The 14,909-nt window shown below is 55.7% G+C and overlaps 1 protein-coding gene across 1 annotated transcript in view; it reads left to right on the forward strand.

The window, feature by feature from the left end:
• The window catches only part of LOC116972597 (dynein regulatory complex protein 11-like), a 19,262-nt gene that overhangs the window by 2,321 nt on the left and 2,032 nt on the right, over positions 1-14,909 (forward strand). The window contains exons 2-9 of the mRNA XM_033020412.1: positions 70-207; positions 2,612-2,675; positions 3,893-3,999; positions 4,333-4,428; positions 4,890-4,942; positions 5,974-6,056; positions 6,861-6,968; positions 14,228-14,427. Coding sequence (XP_032876303.1) covers positions 70-207; positions 2,612-2,675; positions 3,893-3,999; positions 4,333-4,428; positions 4,890-4,942; positions 5,974-6,056; positions 6,861-6,968; positions 14,228-14,427 — 849 coding nt within the window. The remainder of the gene's footprint in view (positions 1-69; positions 208-2,611; positions 2,676-3,892; positions 4,000-4,332; positions 4,429-4,889; positions 4,943-5,973; positions 6,057-6,860; positions 6,969-14,227; positions 14,428-14,909) is intronic.

Raw genomic sequence — 14,909 nt, forward strand, 5'->3', positions numbered from 1 at the left:
CCCTGTTCCCTGTGTCCATGCGCCCCCCCCGTGCATGCCCCTGTGTTGACACCTGTGACTGTGGGGCAGCTGGTGCAGGAGATGGCAGCCGAGGCAGAGGAGAAGGAGCGACTGGCGGCCAAAAAGGCGGCAAAGAAGCAGGCAGCGACGCAAGAGAAAAAGGAGAAAAAGGAGAAGAAGAAGAAGAAGAAAAAGAAGGGTGGAGAGGTGAGATAGACGCGCGCCGGCACCACATCCCACACGCCGCTCCGGTGCACACGCCCGTGCTGCCGTGTGTCCACCGTACAGGTCTCTGTACAGACAATACACAATAGACAATAGGTGCAGGAGTAGGCCATTCGGCCCTTCGAGCCAGCACTGCCATTTAATGTGATCATGGCTGATCATCCCCAATCAGTACCCCGTTCCTGCCTTCTCCCCATATCCCCTGACTCCGCTATTTTAAAGAGCCCTATCTAGCTCTCTCTTGAAAGTATCCAGAGAATTGAGGCAGAGAATTCCACAGACTCACAACTCTCTGTGAGAAAAAGTGTTTCCTCGTCTCCGTTCTAAATGGCCTACTCCTTATTCTTAAACTGTGGCCCCTGGTTCTGGACTCCCCCAACATCGGGAATATGTTTCCTGCCTCTAGTGTGTCCAAGCCCATAACAATCTTATATGTTTCAATGAGATATCCTCTCATCCTTCTAAACTCCAGAGTGTACAAGCCCAGCCGCTCCATTCTCTCAGCATATGACAGTCCCGCCATCCTTTGTGAACCTTGTGAACCTACGCTGCACTCCCTCAATAGCAAGAATGTCCTTCCTCAAATTAGGGGACCAAAACTGCACACAATACTACAGGTGTGGTCTCACTAGGGCTCTGTACAACTGCAGAAGGACCTCTTTGCAGATCACACAATGCACAGGATGCTAGGGGTACATAGAACAGCACAGCACAAGAACAGGTCCTTCGGCCCACAATATCCATGATCGCATCTGCCTGCATGTGATCTATATGCCTCTATTCCCTGCCTATGATGTGTCTGTCTCAAAGTCTCTTAAACACCACTATTGTATCTGCCTGCACCACCACCCCTGGCAGCAAGTTCCAGGCACTCGCCACCCTCTGTGGGTAGAATCATGCCCTGCACATCTCCTTTAAACTTTGTCCCTCTCACCCGAAACGTATGCACTTTGACATTTCCTCTGTGGGAAAAAGGTTCTGACTGTCTACCTTCTCTCTGCCGCTCGTAGTTTTACACATTGTACGTCTGTCAGGTTTCCTCTCAGCCTCTGATGCTCCAATGAAAGCAATCCAAGTCTGTCCAATCTCTCCTTATGACATCCCAGTGAACCTTTTCTGCACTCTTTGCAGCCTAACAACATCCTTGCTACAGCAGGGAAGCCAAATCTGAGGAAAGGCACAAAATACTGGATTCACTCAGCAGGTCAGGCAGCATCCCTAGAGAACATGGATAGGTGATGTTTTTAGGTTGAGACACCTTCTTTGTGGATTTGCAGACGACACAAAGCTGGGTGGCAGTGTGAGCTGTGAGGAGGATGCAATGAGGCTGCAGGGTGACTTGGATCCCATGGCGATCTAACCCACCAAACCAGCCTTGCCTCGGGATCTTGTCCAAGGCCTTGCTAATGCCCAGAGATGACCTCCACTGCCCTATGCTCCTGGTCACCTCGTCACCAGCTCCATCAGATTCATGAAAGGAGGCACGGAGTTGGTGCTGTCTGCACTGGGTCAGTGCCAACACATGTACACGGCTGTAGACCCGCTCTCTGGCGGTGTGTGGTCAGTGTGGCCAACATCCCCTCCCCATGTTAACGATGGCACCAACAAGCATAATGAAGAACATAAGGACCTGTCTCACACTGGCCACTCCCTCTTCTCCCCTCTCCAATCAGACATGAGGTACAGAAGTGTGAAAACGCTCACCTCCAGATTCAGGGACAGTTTCTTCCCAGCTGTTATCAGGCAACTGAACCGTCCTCTCACCAACTAGAGATAAGTCCTGAACCACTATATACCTCATTGGAAACCCTTGGACTATCTATTAACAAACTTTACTGGACTTTACCTTGCACAAAACATTATTCACGTTATTCCCTTTATCATGTATCTGTACACTGTGAACGGCTCGATTGTAATCATGTCTTTCCGCTGACTGGTTAGCACGCAACAAAAGCTTTTCACTGTACCTCGGTACACGTGACAATAAACTAAACTAAACTGAAAGGAACTGTGTTTCCGTGCTTGCCTGGGAAATAAAGGCAGCACTGCACACGACATGTTAAACACGGGTCTGTGAACTCACAGTTCTGTGTACATACCGTATATTTATTTAAATTTTGTTTATTATTGCCAATTGTACCAAGGTGCAGTGAAAAGCTCTTGTTGTGTGATTACCAGTCAGTGGAAAGACTATACATGATGACAATCAAGCCATCCACAGTGTACAGATATATGATAAAGGGAAAAATGTTTAGTGCAAAGATATAACATTGTATGTGCACAGGTGTGTCAATATGTGGCATGTGCACACACGCTCTGCGTACATGTGCTCAGCGTACACGCTCCACGTGGATAACTGCTGTCTCTGTGTTACCTTTGACCTCAGCCAAAACCGGACGGTTACTCCGAATTCATGGCAGACCTGACGGAGGGACAGCAAACCTACCAAAGTGAGGAGCCTGTGGGGATGTGGGAGGGGGAGAGATGGGTGGCGGAGGGCAAGTGACTGGGATGAGGGTGGTTCGGGACAGGGGAGTGTCTGACAAAGTTATGCCCTCTAGTGTTCGACATTTCCGTCCTGGGTTAAAAGGTTCTGACTGTCCACCCTATCTCTGCCTTTCAGAATTTTAGATGCTTCCATCAGGTCTCCCCACCAACCTCTGACGTTCAAGAGAAAACAATCCAAGTCTGTCCAACCTCTCCCTGTACCTAACATCTCCATAATCTCGGCAGCATTCTGGTAAAGCTCTTCTGCACCCTCTCCAAAGCCTCCACAACCTTCTGGCCTAACCAATGTCCTATAGAGCTGCAACTTGACTCCTTGACTCCTACACTCAATGCCCAGACTTATGAAGCCAAGCATATTGTACGCCTTATTTCCCACACTATCACCTGTTGCCACCTTTAGTGAGCGATGAACTTGGACTCCTACATGCCTCTGCACATCAAAGCTGTTATGGGTCCCATTCTCTCTCCCTCCATTCACCCTCACCCTCGCACTTGGTCAAGTTAAACTCCGCGTGCCATTTCTATATCCTTCTAACCTCTACTCCCTGGGGAAGGATGGTGACATTGGGAGTCGCGGGGTCACTGAGTGAGTCTAAGGGGATCGGGGGAGGGGGGGGGGAGTAAGTGAGATGGGTCACTGGGAGGAGGGTCACTGAGGTGAGGGTCACAGGGGGCCACTGGCCTCTCCTCCTTGTGGGTGACTGACACACTGACCTCTGCCCCCCCTGGTGGAAGGGTCACTGCAGGGTCAATTACCTCTACTCCCCGGAGGGGTGTAACTGGGGGGGGGGGGGGGTCACTGAGGGGTGATAGTGCACTGACTTCTGCCCGTCTGGGAAATAAGTCACTGTGGGGTTCCCTAGGGTCACTGCAGGGTGACTGACGCGCTGACCTCTGGCCTCCAGATGTGGGGTCATAGGGGTCACTGCAGGGTGACTGATGCGCTGACCTCTGGCCCCCAGCTGTATGGGGGGGTCATAGGGGTCACTGTGGGGTGACTGACGTGCTGACATCCGACCCCCAGCTGTGGGGTGGGGAGGGGGGGGGAGGGAGTCATAGGGGTCACTGCAGGGTGACTGATGCGCTGACCTCTGGCCCCCAGCTGTGGGGTCATAGGGTTCACTGCAGGGTGACTGATGCGCTGACCTTTGCCCCCCAGTGGTGTGGAAGCAGAAGGATGACTCGACCAACCTGATGCAGCGACATGAGGTGGAGTTGGAGAAAGAGGAGAAGCGGCTGGAGGTGGAGAAGGAGATCCGTCTGCAGGTGGGGTCGGGGGTCGGGGATCATGGGCTGGGGTTGGGGTCGGGGGAACGGACGGTCAAGGGTTAGGGTCGGGGGTCGGGTGAAAACCTCAGTGTCAAGGATTAGGGTTGGGGATTCTGGGGCGGAGGGTTGGGGGCAGTGGTTGGGGTCATGGGTTGAGTCATGGTAGGGGGTTGGGGTCGGGGGGGGGTCACAGGTTTGGGGAGTGGGATAGTAACCCTGCGACAGGGCCAGCATTCCAGTGCGGACACCCAGGGGCCGGTGTGGGTTGGGGTCACGGGGTCGGGGTTCACCGGTGGCTGATCCACTGACCATGACCTGTGTCCAAGGCAGGTGGACGAGCTGATGAGGGAGGAGCTGAAGAATCTACGGATGGCGATTGAACGAGATTTTAGTGATCCCACCAAACACAAGGCTCGGGCCAAGAAGGTACGGAAGCAGGGTTCGGCCTGGGGTTAGAGTTTAATTTAGTTCAGTTAGTTTAGTTTTGTGTCACATGTACCGAGAAAAGCTTTTGTTGCATGCCGTGCAGTTATCGGAAAGACAATGCATGATTACAAATGTGCTATTTATGGTGTATATGTTCATGATAAGGGAATAACGTTGAGTGCAAGGTAAAGCCAGCATTCACATCTACGAGAGGTGTTCCGCGACTATCCTTGACCCAAGTGTTCCCCCACCCCCGTGTACCCTTCAGCACCCCCCCCCCCCATCCCCCACCCCTTCCCTCTCCCTGACGTCGTCCTCTGCCCCCCCCCCCCACCCTCCGACCATGCCCCACCCTCCATCCAGTTCGCGATAAGCATCAAGGGTGACCCCTATTAACCCCCTGACCCCTATTAATCCCCGTGCCCTCTGACCTCTGCCTCACCACCTGTCTCTCGGTTTAGAAAGGGAAAGAGAAAGCCTCGAAGAAGAAGGACAAAGATCTGACGGCCAACAGGTAACGAACGGGTGCTGCCACCCATGGGTGCCCGCGGTCCATGGGTGGGGTCTGTGGGAGTGGTGGAATCAGGCCCTTCGGCCCTGACCTGCGGCCCCATCGAGGCTGGTCCTGAAGATTGTGTACGGGATTCATCATGATTTAGTTGTGTGGATTCGGGTTGGTAGTTGGAGAGTTGCCGGGCAGACGGCGGGCCCGTTGCCGGGTTGTTGCTGGGGTGTTGCTGGGCCGTTGCCGGGTTGTTGCCGGGTTGTTGCCGGGGTGTTGCTGGGCCGTTGCCGGGTTGTTGCCGGGGTGTTGCCGGGCAGACGGCGGGCCCATTGCCAGGGTGTTGCCGGGTTGTTGCCAGGGTGTTGCTGGGCCGTTGCCGGGCCCATTGCCAGGGTGTTGCCGGGTTGTTGCCAGGGTGTTGCTGGGCCGTTGCCGGGCCCATTGCCAGGGTGTTGCCTGGGTGTTGCTGGGCCGTTGCCAGGCCCATTGCCGGGGTGTTGCTGGGCGGTTGCTGGGCCGTTGCCAGGCCCATTGCCGGGGTGTTGCTGGGCCGTTGCCAGGCCCATTGCCGGGCCCATTGCCTGGGTGTTACTGGGCCGTTGCCGGGCCCATTGCCGGGGTGTTGCTGGGCCGTTGCTGGGCCGTTGCCTGGGTGTTACTGGGCCGTTGCCGGGCCCATTGCCGGGCCCATTGCCGGGGTGATGCTGGGCCGTTGCTGGGCTGTTGCCGGGCCCATTGCCGGGGTGTTGCTGGGCCGTTGCTGTGTTGTTGCCGGGCCGTTGCCGGGCCCATTGCCGGGGTGTTGCTGGGCCGTTGCCGGGCCCATTGCCGGGCCCATTGCCGGGGTGTTGCTGGGCCGTTGCTGGGCCGTTGCTGGGTTGTTGCCGGGCCGTTGCCGGGCCCATTGCCGGGGTGTTGCCGGGCCCATTGCCGGGGTGTTGCTGGGCCGTTGCTGGGCCGTTGCTGGGTTGTTGCCGGGCCGTTGCCGGGGTGTTGCCGGGTTGTTACCGAGCTGCGCAGTGACCACTCTCTGTCCTCAGGACCCTTTCCTCTCTGTGCGACGAGCTGATGGAGCAAGGCCTGCTGAAGGCTGCACCTCACGTACGGCTGGCCAGCTTCCTGGGTGAGTGGGACTCCCCCCAAACTTTGACCCCTATCTCCGACCCTCGACTCTGGTACCTCCTGACCCCCCTTCCCCAACATCAATGCCAACCCCGATCTGACCCTAATCACTGACCCCGGCCCTCGACTGAACCCTGCCTGACCCCAACACCCCATGAACCCCAATCCCTGCATCCTCTGAGCCCCAATCCTCAACCCCAACTCCCCAACCTCTGACCTCGACACCCACTGAGCCCTGACCCTCAATGCTAATCCCCCCCAACCCCTATCCTTGACCCCTCATCCCTACATCAACATCTATGTCAACGCCGACCTCACCCCAACCTGATCTTGGTCCCTTGACGTTTGACCCTGACCCCCATGGCTCCACCACCAACCCCAAACTAGATCCTGTAAACCTGACCCTGACCTCAACTATGATCCCTGACCTCAATCCCTCCCACCATGACCCACCACTCTCTCCACGCGGATCTTGCCCCCCCCCCCTCACTCACAAACGCTCCCTCTCGCCTCGTCCCCATCTGTCCTCCTGCTGCCTCCCCCCTTCTGTCTCTCCCCCACACTAACCTCTCCCCCAACTAACTCTCCCTATCCCTATCCCCCTCTTCACTGCCCCATCTCCCTGACACTCCCACTCCCCAACTTCCCCCTTAATAACCTCCTCCCCACTAACTCTCCCCCCCCCACCCCTCCTGCACCCCCCTATGCCCTGTCCCTATCTCCCCCACACACTCTCCCCCACACTGCTCTCTCTCCCCCACATTAATCTCCCCCCCCCCCCCCACACCACTCCCTCACCCCCCAGGGGACTTCAGCTACCTGGGGTCGACGCTGCGAGAGGCCGACCTCGATCCCCAGCCCTCGCTCTACGACATCCGACAGATTATCGCCATGTACGCCGTGCTGCCCCTGGGTGAGTGGGGGGGTAATCGGGGCTAGAGGGGGGAGGTGGGGCAATGTAGGCAAGATGACGAATGAGGGGGTGGAGGGGGGCGGAGGGTAGGGAAATGGTATGTTGTGCTGCCCCTGTTTGAGTGGAGGGGGGGAGGAGAGAGGCTGGACGCCGTGTTGCATCTGGGTGAGTGGGAGGTCTGGGGATGGGGGGGATGGGGGGGATCATGCTGCCCTAGGGTCTGTGGGGAAGGACGGGGACGGGGAGGGGGAGCGGAGGGTGTCCACTGAAGATGATATTTTAGCAGATGCAGAAACGACGACCTCGTTTTCTGAACGGTTTTTATTGAACACTCGCTCCTTAGCAAACCGGTCTCTGCAAACACGACTGATCACAACGGTGGTCAGCAAAAGCAACTGTGGCCCGAACGCGAAACCGTGCGAAAACAGCAGCCCGACGCCGGGTTTGATATCTGCATGCTCCCCCCCCCCCCCCCCCCCCCCCCCCCCCCCCCACAGGAACCGCGGTATGGAAACGCACGGGTAAACGGACGGTTCGACCGGAACGCGTAGTCCGAGGTCGCGGAGCGAGCCTAACATTAGGGGCCGGCAAAACAGAACCGGAGGGATGTGATAAATGCGAACGAGGGACGGGCGTAACAGAGGGGGCCGGTGAAACATAACCGGGGGTAACAGGTGCAGAGGGCGGCAAAACGGTCGGCAAAACGGCCGCGGAATGGCCACAGCCACCGGGCTATCCTCGTCGACGTGTGCTGGCTTAAGGCTGCTGATGTAGACGAACTCCTCCTTGCCACCCATGTCTAACGTCGAGGTGCCAGTCCTCGGCACCCTGTACGGACCTTCGTACACCAGCTGTAACGGCGAGCGGTGACCATCCCTACAATAAGCACAATCCCCGTTACATAGTAGGCACATGCGCCGTGGACGACCCGTGTCGGGAAGTGGGAACCGGGACCAAAGCGCGCACTCCCTCGCGAGGGTCAGCTAGCACCGCCGAAGCCGGGACCTCCTGATCACAGGTGACGGGCAGAAAATCCCCAGGTACCCGCAAAACCGAGCTGTAAACCAGCTCGGGCGAGGAGGCGTCGAGGTCTTCCTTGGGCGTAGTTCTGATGCCTAGGGAAACGCACGGCAACTGGTCAACCCAATCGGGGCCGGTGAGCCGAGCCTTCAAGGTGTTAGCCCCTTCGAAAACTACCCCAGCCTCCATGGACCAAACCAGGTACTTAGGCCTGCCAGACACTGGAACAATGGCCGCATGATGGCGGCTGCTGACGGGACGAATCGGTGGTAGAAATTGACCTTTACGATGAATTCCTGCAGGCTCTTGACGGATGGTGGCCTTGGGAAACGACGGATTGCGTCGACCTTCTCGGGCAGCGGTTGCGCGCAGTGGCAGGTTACGCTGTGACCTAAACCGAACTGGCACTTCACGGGGTTGATCACCAACCCGTGCTTACGCAGCCGTTCGAAGAGCAGGCAGAGGTGCCTAACGTGTTCAACCTGCGAGCTGCTGGCCACCAGAATATCATCGAGATTGATGAATATGAACGGCAAACCCCGCCCGACCTGATCCATTAACCTTTGGAACACTTGAGCGGCATTCTTCAGGCCGAAAGGCATTCTTAGCCATTCGAAAAGGCCGAAAGGGGTGATGGTGGCCGTCTTAGGGACGTCGTTGGGATGGACCAGAATCGGACAAGATCGACCTTCGGGAAGAAGGTAGCGCCCTCCAGATGAACCGAGAAATCTTGGATGTTCGGGACTGGGTACAGATCTGCCATAGTTACGGCGTTAAGACGCCTGTAATCACCGCTAGGTCTCCAACCCCCGGACGCTTTGGGTACCATGTGCAGAGGGGAAGCCCAAGGGCTAATCGACCGCCGGACAATCCCCATGTCCTCCATAAGCTGGAACTCGTCTCGTGCGGTGCGCAGTTTATCGGGCGGGAGACGGCGTGTGCGGGCGTGGCGTGGCCCTCAGTGGGGATGTGGTGGACCACGCCATGACGGGGCGCGGCCCCATCGAACCGGGGCGTGAGCAACCCTGGGAATTCAGTGATATGCAGATGATACAACGGTGATTGGCCTCATCAGCAACAACGATGAGTCGGCCTACAGGGAGGAGGTCCAGCACTTAGCAGCATGGTGCGCTGACAACAACCTGGCCCTTAACTCCAAGAAGACCAAGGAGCTCATTGTAGACTTCAGGAAGTCCAGGGGCGGCACGCACACCCCCATCCACATTAACGGGACGGAGGTGGAACGTGTTTCTAGCTTCAGGTTCCTGGGAGTCAACATCTCCGATGACCTCTCTTGGACCCACAATACCTCAACTCTGATCAAGAAGGCTCACCAGCGTCTCTTCTTCCTGAGGAGACTGAAGAAGGTCCATCTGTCTCCTCAGATCCTGGTGAACTTCTACCGCTGCACCATCGAGAGCATCCTTACCAACTGCATCACAGTATGGTATGGCAACTGCTCTGTCTCCGACCGGAAGGCATTGCAGAGGGTGGTGAAAATTGCCCAACGCATCACCGGTTCCTCGCTCCCTTCCATTGAGTCTGTCCAAAGCAAGCGTTATCTGCGGAGGGCGCTCAGCATCGCCAAGGACTGCTCTCACCCCAACCATGGACTGTTTACCCTCCTACCATCCGGGAGGCGCTACAGGTCTCTCCGTTGCCGAACCAGCAGGTCCAGGAACAGCTTCTTCCCGGCGGCTGTCACTCTACTCAACAACGTACCTCGGTGACTGCCAATCACCCCCCCACCCCCCGGACACTTATTATCACTTATTATTATTTATTTAAATCATTTGCTATGTCGCTCTTCCAGGGAGATGCTAAATGCATTTCGTTGTCTCTGTACTGTACACTGACAATGACAATTAAAATTGAATCTGAATCTGAATCTGAGACGGGCTGCGAAAGGTTGCTGGATCTCAGCTACCTCGATGAGTTGCTTGGCAGGGAACCAATTGCCCGCCCCGCACATCGACTAACAGGGAGAACGCGTGCAAGGAATCGGCCCCCAACATCGGCTGGGTGACGCCAGCAGCGGTGAACTCCCACCTATACGAGTGGGAATCGAAATTTAAGTCCAGGGTCGCGCACCATAAGTTTGAATGTCGCTCCCATTAACGGCCGGGAGGACGGGTCCTACCTTACCGACGCGGGTATCTCGGCCGCTCGGCGGCAGGATGCTGGTTATGGCACCGGAGTCGACCAGGAAGCGGTGGCCGGAGTGGCGATCACGGACGTAGAGGCGTTCGTTCGGGCTGATCGTGTTCGCCTCTATGTGTGATCGGCCGAGGCATTTCCCTGAAACGAGCAGCGGCTTCGGCATCTTCGGGCTTCCACACCGTAACGTTGTCGGCTGTACACCTCCGGCAGCGGCGATGCGTCTTCGGCGCTGGGCGGATCCTGACCTTCGTCCCAATGTCGTCTCGGTTGCACCGGTGAGCCCTGCCCCGTGCCGGCCGTCTGTGGGTCCACAGCTCGTCAGCTCTCTCCGCGAGGTGCCGGGGATCGCTGAAATCAGCCCTGGCGAGCATCAAACGGACTTCGTCAGGCATCTGCTCCAATAACGCCTGTTCGAATAGCAGACACGGGCGATGCCTGTCCATCAGGGCCAGCATCTTCGCCATGATGGTGGATGGACACTGTCCATGTGCAGGATCTTTGCCGCCCCGTCTCTACGCCTGAGACCGAAGGTACGTAACAGCAGGGCCTTCAAACCTTCGTACTTTGCGATTGTCGGTGGGTGTCTAATATATGGGAACAGCCTCGAGGCACAGTCCTGTGGTAGAGCTCCTATCACATGGAAGTACATTGTGTCATCCGCTATTATTCGATGCAGATGGAACTGTGCCTCAACGTGGGCGAACCACACCTGAGGTTGATCTGGCCAAAATGAAGGTAGCTTGAAGCCCGGTGAGCCCTGCCTCGAGCCGGCCGATTCTGCGGGGACGTAGTCCTCCTGCGTGATCTCTTGTCTAACGACGGCTAGACAGGTCGGGGTCACCAATTTAACGGATGCAGAAACGACGACCAAGTTTTCTGAACGGTTTTTATTGGACACTCGCTCCTTAGCAAACAAGTCTCTGCAAACACGTCTGATCACAACGGTGGTCAGCAAAAGCAACGGTGGCATGAAAATCACAAGTCACGTTACCGCGGCTTCCGAACGCCGGGTTCGATATCTGCGTGCACCAGCAGGCGCCGCTACAATAGAAACATAGACATTAGGTGCAGGGGTAGGCTCATTCGGCCCTTCGAGCCTGCACCGCCATTCAATATGATCATGGCTGATCATCCAACTCAGTATCCTGTACCTGCCTTCTCTCCATGATCCCTTTAGCCACAAGGGCCACATCTAACTCCATCTTAAATATAGCCAATGAACTGGCCTCAACTACCTTCTGTGGCAGAGAATTCCAGAGATTCACCACTCTCTGTGTGAAAAATGTTTTCCTCATCTCGGTCCTAAAAGATTTCCCCCTTATCCTTAAACTGTGACCCTGTTGATGATGGACTGGGCAGTGTTTACAACTTTTTGCAGTCTTTTCCGCTCCTGGGTGCATAATATTCCTGTTGTTTCCCACAACCTCAACCTCATCAAAGGCAGAGGGGCTGGGAGATCAAATCCACAACTCCCCGACAGTGCCTACGCAGATAGACGGGGGGGGGGGGGGGGGGGGGGGGGTGCATTTGTCAGGCATGGGTTGAGGCATTGTCGAAGAAGCAGGCACATGGAACTACAGATGCTAATTTACACCACAAGATCGAGTGTTGAAGTAACTCAGCAGACCAGGCAGCATCTGTGGAGAACAAGGTCGACACAAAATGCTGGAGAAACTCAGCGGGTGAGGCCGCATCTATGGTGAACAAGGATGTGACGTTTCAGGACATGACTGAACCATCTCCTATCCATGTTCTCCAGTGATGCTGCCCGACCCAAGGTTCAAGATTCAAGAGAGTTTATTGTCATGTATCTGGGAGTGCAGAGAAGGTTCACCAGACTGATTCCTGGGATGGCAGGACTTTCATATGAAGAAAGACTGGATAGACTCGGCTTGTACTCGCTAGAATTTAAGAGATTGAGGGGGGAAACTTAAAAAATTCTTAAAGGGTTGGACAGGCTAGATGCAGGAAGATTGTTCCAGATGTTGGGGAAGTCCAGGACAAGGGGTCACAGCTTAAGGATAGAGGGGAAATCCTTTAGGACCGAGATGAGAAAAACTTTTTTCACACAGAGAGTGGTGAATCTCTGGAACTCTCTGCCACAGAAGGTCGTTGAGGCCAGTTCATTGGCTATATTTAAGAGGGAGTTATATGTGGAACTTGTGGCTAAGGGGGTCAGGGGGTATGGAGAGAAGGCAGGTACGGGATACTGAGTTGGATGATCAGCCATGATCATATTGAATGGCGGTGCAGGCTTGAAGGGCCGAATGACCTACTCCTGCACCTATTTTCTATGTTTCTATGTTTCAGCACAACAGAATATTGCAGTCATAAATAATACAGAACAGATCAGTGTGTCTATATACCATTGAATATATATATACACACATAAATAAGCGTATAAAGTGCAGTAGGCTAATCAAAGTTCAGATTTTGTTTGAGTTGAGTCCGATGGCTGTGGGGAAGCAGCTATTCCTGAACCTGGATGTTGCAGTCTTCAGGCTCCTGTACCTTCTACCTGAAGGTAGCGGAGAGATGAGTGTGGCCAGGATGGTGTGGGTCCTTGATGATGCTGCCAGCCTTTTTGAGGCAGCGACTGTGGTAGATCCCCTCGATGGTAGGGAGGTCAGAGCCGATGATGGACTGGGCAGTGTTTACTACTTTTTGCAGTCTTTTCCGCTCCTGGGCGCTCAAGTTGCCGAACCAAGCCACGATGCAACCTGTCAGCATGCTCTCTACTGTGCACCTGTAGAAGTTCGAGAGAGTCCTCCTCGACATACAGACTCTCCGTAATCTTCTCAGGAAGTAGAGGCGCTGATGTGCTTTCTTTATGATTGCATCAGTGTGCTGGGACCAGGAGAGATCTTCGGAAATATGCACGCCCAGGAATTTGAAGCTCTTGACCCTTTCCACCATCGACCCGTGGGGACCTCAGACCTCAGAAGTGACAGGTTGAAAATGTCCGCAAAAACTCCAGCCAGTTGGTCCGCACAGGTTTTCTGAACACGACCGGGTATACCATCAGGTCCAGGCGCTTTCCGAGGGTTCACCCCCTGAAGGATTTTCTGACGTCGACCTCTGTGACTGTGACCGAAATATATCATGGCGAATGGGGGCTCGGGAAGGCACATCAGTATTCTTCTCCCTATCAAAGCGTGCGTAGAATGCATTGAGCTCGTCAGGGAGTGATGCTTCGCTGACATTTGAGCTGCCTCCTGATTACACCTTGTAGGAGGTGATGGCATTCAAGCCCCGCCACAGCTGCCGGACATCTGTCTCATCCTCCAGCTTGGAGCAGAAGTCCCTTTTGGCCTTTTTGATGGCCTTAAAGCCCTGTCCCACTGTACTAGTTCATTCAAGAGTTCTCCCGAGTTTGCCCTGATTCGAACTCGGAGATTTACGGTAATGGCCGCTCGCAGGTACTCGGGGCTCTCGTGGACATTTTTCAACATGTTGAAAAATCTTCACGGGTCTTCCCGAGCTTACCGCGTTTCCCGAGTGCCTGCCGTTAGCGGTACGAGCCGCTAAGTGACGTCCCGAGCTCCGACGTACCTGCTACGTACATTCTACGTGCTTACCACGAGTTTGATTTTTTTTTTAAACTTGGGAGAGCTCTTTAATGAACTCGTACAGTGGGACAGGGCTTTTACCAAGGTCGTATCTGGACTTCGTGTAGTACTCTGTATCTTCGGACATGAATGCCCGGTGTCTGGTCTTCAGGAGAGTGCGGATCTCATAGTTCATCCAAGGTTTCTGATTGGGAAACACTCGGAAGGTTTTTGTTGGGATGCAGTCCTCCACACATTTCATTATGAAGTCTGTAACGACTGTGGCGTATTCGTTCAGGTCCGTTGCCGAGTCCTTGAACATTGCCCAGTCTACAGACTCCAAACAGTCCTGGAGTTGTTCCTCTGCCCCCAGTTGGATTATAAGAGTAAGATTTTTCAGGACCTATCCCATCCTGCCAAGCACTCCCTCCTGCCCCCCCCCCCCCCCCCCCCTCCACCCCCCTCCTCACCCTTGCCCCCCCCCCCCCCTTGCCCTTGTTGCCCCCACAATGAGCTGTGTGTGCCCCCCAGGGTCGCAGGCCCTCCACCAGCGGTCCCCTGCCGTGCGCTCCATGCTCCTGGCCGGGCCCCTGGGCGTGGGCAAGAAGACCCTTCTGCACAGCATCTGCACCGAGACTAGCGCCACCCTCTTCGACCTCTCGGCTGCCAACATCGCCGGCAAATACCCCGGCAAAGCCGGCCTCCAGCTCATGTTGCATATGGTCCTCAAGGTAGGGGCAACGGGGGGGGGGGAGGGGGGTCGGGGCAATAGAAGGGGGGGGCGGGGGTTGGCACGGGAGTGGTGTGTGGGGGGGGGGGGAGAGAGGGGGGGGGCATGAGGAGGAGGAATGAGGATGGCTTCAGAGGGAGGGGAGTGAAGGATAGGGAGTGGTGGGGATGGGACTGAGGGGGAGGTAGAAGAGGGAAGCAGAGGAGGGGATGTGGGGGGGGACTGGGAGAGGGGAGTGAGTCAGTCAGTGTTTCAGGTCAGAGAGAGACTGTTGGTCAGAGAGGAACCGGAGGGATGTGTTGGGCCGAAGGGCCTGTATCCCTGCTGTGTGGTTCAATGTGGACGCGGTGGGCTGAATGGCCTCCCGGTGCTTTGGTGCGTGGCGCAGCGGGCGAAGCCTCGGCCTCAAAGCGCCAGAGGCCCGGGTACGATCCTGACCATGGGCGCTGCCTGTACGTTTTCTCTGGGTGCTCCGGTTTCCTC

This window comes from Amblyraja radiata, chromosome 4, assembly GCF_010909765.2.
Source record: "Amblyraja radiata isolate CabotCenter1 chromosome 4, sAmbRad1.1.pri, whole genome shotgun sequence".
NCBI classification, from domain to species: domain Eukaryota; kingdom Metazoa; phylum Chordata; class Chondrichthyes; order Rajiformes; family Rajidae; genus Amblyraja; species Amblyraja radiata.